Source organism: Lucilia sericata, unplaced genomic scaffold, assembly GCF_015586225.1.
Source record: "Lucilia sericata isolate MDLA Ls3-8-SP2 unplaced genomic scaffold, ASM1558622v1 Contig006583F_arrow, whole genome shotgun sequence".
NCBI classification, from domain to species: domain Eukaryota; kingdom Metazoa; phylum Arthropoda; class Insecta; order Diptera; family Calliphoridae; genus Lucilia; species Lucilia sericata.
The window spans coordinates 14,507-17,585 of NW_023997780.1; the positions used below are offsets into that span (position 1 = coordinate 14,507).

General features: G+C 32.3%; 1 protein-coding gene across 1 annotated transcript; it reads left to right on the forward strand.

The window, feature by feature from the left end:
• The first annotated feature begins 1,977 nt into the window (after nt 1-1,977).
• On the forward strand, nt 1,978-2,736 carry LOC119615648 (RING-H2 finger protein ATL30-like). The gene is made up of 2 exons (XM_037971656.1): nt 1,978-2,249; nt 2,511-2,736. Exons 1-2 carry the CDS (start codon nt 1,978-1,980, stop codon nt 2,734-2,736), a joined length of 498 nt encoding a protein of 165 aa, XP_037827584.1.
• The last annotated feature ends 343 nt before the right edge of the window (nt 2,737-3,079 follow it).

Sequence of the window (3,079 nt, forward strand, 5' to 3'; positions counted from 1 at the left end):
CTATTAGTAAAACAGAAGACAATAAAAAAAAAAAACGTGTTGAATTATATAATCAATTAAATTTGTGAATACTTAAAATTAGAAAGTATTACCTTCCTCAAATCTTTCGAAGATCAGACAGTAAGTACAATGCCTTTGTTTTTGATACATTTTCCTGATAATTTTCTATGAAATGTAGGAACTTCGACATTTTTGTATGTTGTTGTTGGATGTTTGTACTAAATTAATTCCAAACATCCAACCAAAATAATACTTTAAGGACCTTTTCCCACCACGTGGATTCTGCTAGGAAGATTTCTGAATAAACTTAATTGTATGGAGGATGCTGTCTTTTTATAAGCTTTAAAATTCCCAAACTTCATCAAAGTCTTGCCTTCGAAATCGGTCACTAAATGAAACATATTAAAAAGAAGTTCAAAACCCTGCTAATATCAAAATTGATAATTTCACCAATATTGTAAAAGTAAAAAGAGTTGGGTGAAGAAAATCGAATTTTAGTTTGAAACCTACTGTGGAATTTATATTTATAAAATAATATCTAGAGCCAAGAAAATTATCATTGCACTTCGTCTACATTTTAACACCACAATCCGGAGGACTGGCCAGCTGAAGGAAAAGTGAGTAAGTACTTAAGTTATGTAAATTTATGTTTTTTTATTATTTTCTTAACTCTTAAATATTGGTTTATATTTATAAATTCCCTTAAAAAAAAAAAAAAAAAAAAAAATTAAATTTTATTGAAATTTCATAACACCATCAGATTTTTTTTTTTTTTTTTTGTTAAACTTATATAAATCGGGACTACCCTACTCTTCTTACTTATATTTAAACCCCTATGTTAATTCTTAAATAGTCATAACGTTTTATTAAATTTAATACGATGCTAATCCTATGTTAAATGAACATAGTTCTCTTATAGTTCTTAAGTAAAAAGAAGAAATAATGTTATGTTAGTGACGTCATAACTTTGTTATGAATATTCGTTTGCTTTTTGTTTTCTTGAAAGCTCAAATATTAATATTCAAATAAAGTAAATGTTGTTATTGTTGTGAATATGGACAATTAAGTTTTTGTAATTTCGACTTAAACAGTTGATCGTGGTTGGTTTTGGGGATTCGCTACAAGTATTTATCGGATGAGAGAATCTAAGGTTGGGAGGGCAAACATTTAAAACGGGGAGTACAACATCTGGCCCCTGGTCATCAGTTTATCTATCTCTTTAGTTTCAGTATAGGGGTATGTAGCTTATAATAGTTAATTGTTGTTGGTTTAGAGTTCAATGTTTTGATAGGCACGTAATATTTTGTTTACGGCTGTGAATTAGGGATTGTACAGACCCACCCCGGTTGCCGACGAGCTAGACCCTAACCAGTACGTGCCGAGGACAATCCCGACATTCAGTAGACAGCTAGGTGGCCGTAACAAATGGCGCCCAACGTGGGGCCCACGCCAGCTATCTGATTTAAATGATTGGATGTAACATTAAAAGCGTTTTAATCTTGCTTTGAGTCCCACGCAAAAAAAAAAAATCTCGTTGTATATATTTACTAGAATATGATGTTTTCTTTCTGGAATTGCTATTATAATTGCTAGGCTATTATTTAGACCGTTTGATAGACATTACGTTCAGAGTTAATATATACTTCTGCAAGTAGTTTGTTTTTGTAAATTCCCTTCGGTTTCTTTGAGGTTTTTCTATTGAGTGCTTAGTTTGTTTTCTGGAGTTACAAAGACTGATTTAGTTTGTTAGTCTTTCGTCCGTTTAACTAGACCAGGTTTTCAAAAGCGGAAATCTTACTAGGAATACGAACCTTTAATAAGATAATATATAATAGATAAACTTTTGTAAAATTTCAATTGACGATCAACTGGTAAATTAAGTCGAATTTAATAATGAATTTATTTCATTTTGTAAAATTTGTTTTCGTATTTTTTTTTGATTTCTAACTAATTGTTAACTTATAAATTAATTTGAAAATGGCGGTAAGACATAGCGGAGATAATTTGCCTTCGATAGGGAATTTAGGAGATTGTTCCGTATGTTGCAGTTCATTAAATAATGCATCGGATATAGTTAGAACAGTTTGCCAACATTATTTTCATAAGACTTGTTTAACTGAATGGATAACAACTTCACCGACTTGTCCACAATGTCGACAGTCATGTAGGGAAGATAGTTTAATTAATGTAAGAAGTGAATTAGATATAGATTTGAGTCAACAACAAAACTCTAGAGGTGCAGTTCCCAGGTTATTACAATCTAGAAGAGCTACTAGATCTTCTAAGAGAGTTCAAATCCTCTAGATTGGACACTTAATGTTCAAACCAATCTGCTCGTGCTTCATTACCTATAGCTACTGGTAGTTCCGATAATTCAAACGGACAATCGTCTCAAGCTCTTCATGAGGACTTAAATTTAAGAATTTCTGGCCTCGAAACTAAGTTTAATTCAGAGTTTTCTAATATTCAAAATGCCTTAAGAGATTTAACTTCACAAATTTCACAATTAGCTATACCAAGACCACAGAACCGGAATGGCCAAGGGAAGAATTTCCTGCTTTACGCAGTGAACCTAGGGTACAAAATTCAGAAAGTTTGCCTGCGAATGATCGTCGTTCTGAGACAATACCTACCAGTGTTCATCGTACACAAAGTTTTCATCCTAGTTATCCAGCTCCTAACAACTTTCAACGTATTTCCACAACTTCTTCTATAGTTCATAATAGTGGACGATAGCTCAACTTATTCAGAGTTGGAACATATCTTTTAGCGGATGTTCGACAAAGATGTCGGTAGATAAATTTATTTATATAGTAACATCTCTAAACAAACAGTAGTTTAGGAGGAGATTTTGAAAGTCTTTGTGAGCACATTACACATTCTCTTTACTGGTAGATGTCTTGATTGGTATTGGAGATATACGCAGTCCGTTGCTAGAGTGACATGGTCAGCTTTGTGTGAGGCTTTACGATTTCATTTTCAAGATCATCTTACTGATAGTGATATAATGGAACTTATTCGTGATAGAAAACAAAAGGATAATGAGAGTTTTGATGAATTTTATACGCGATCCATTATT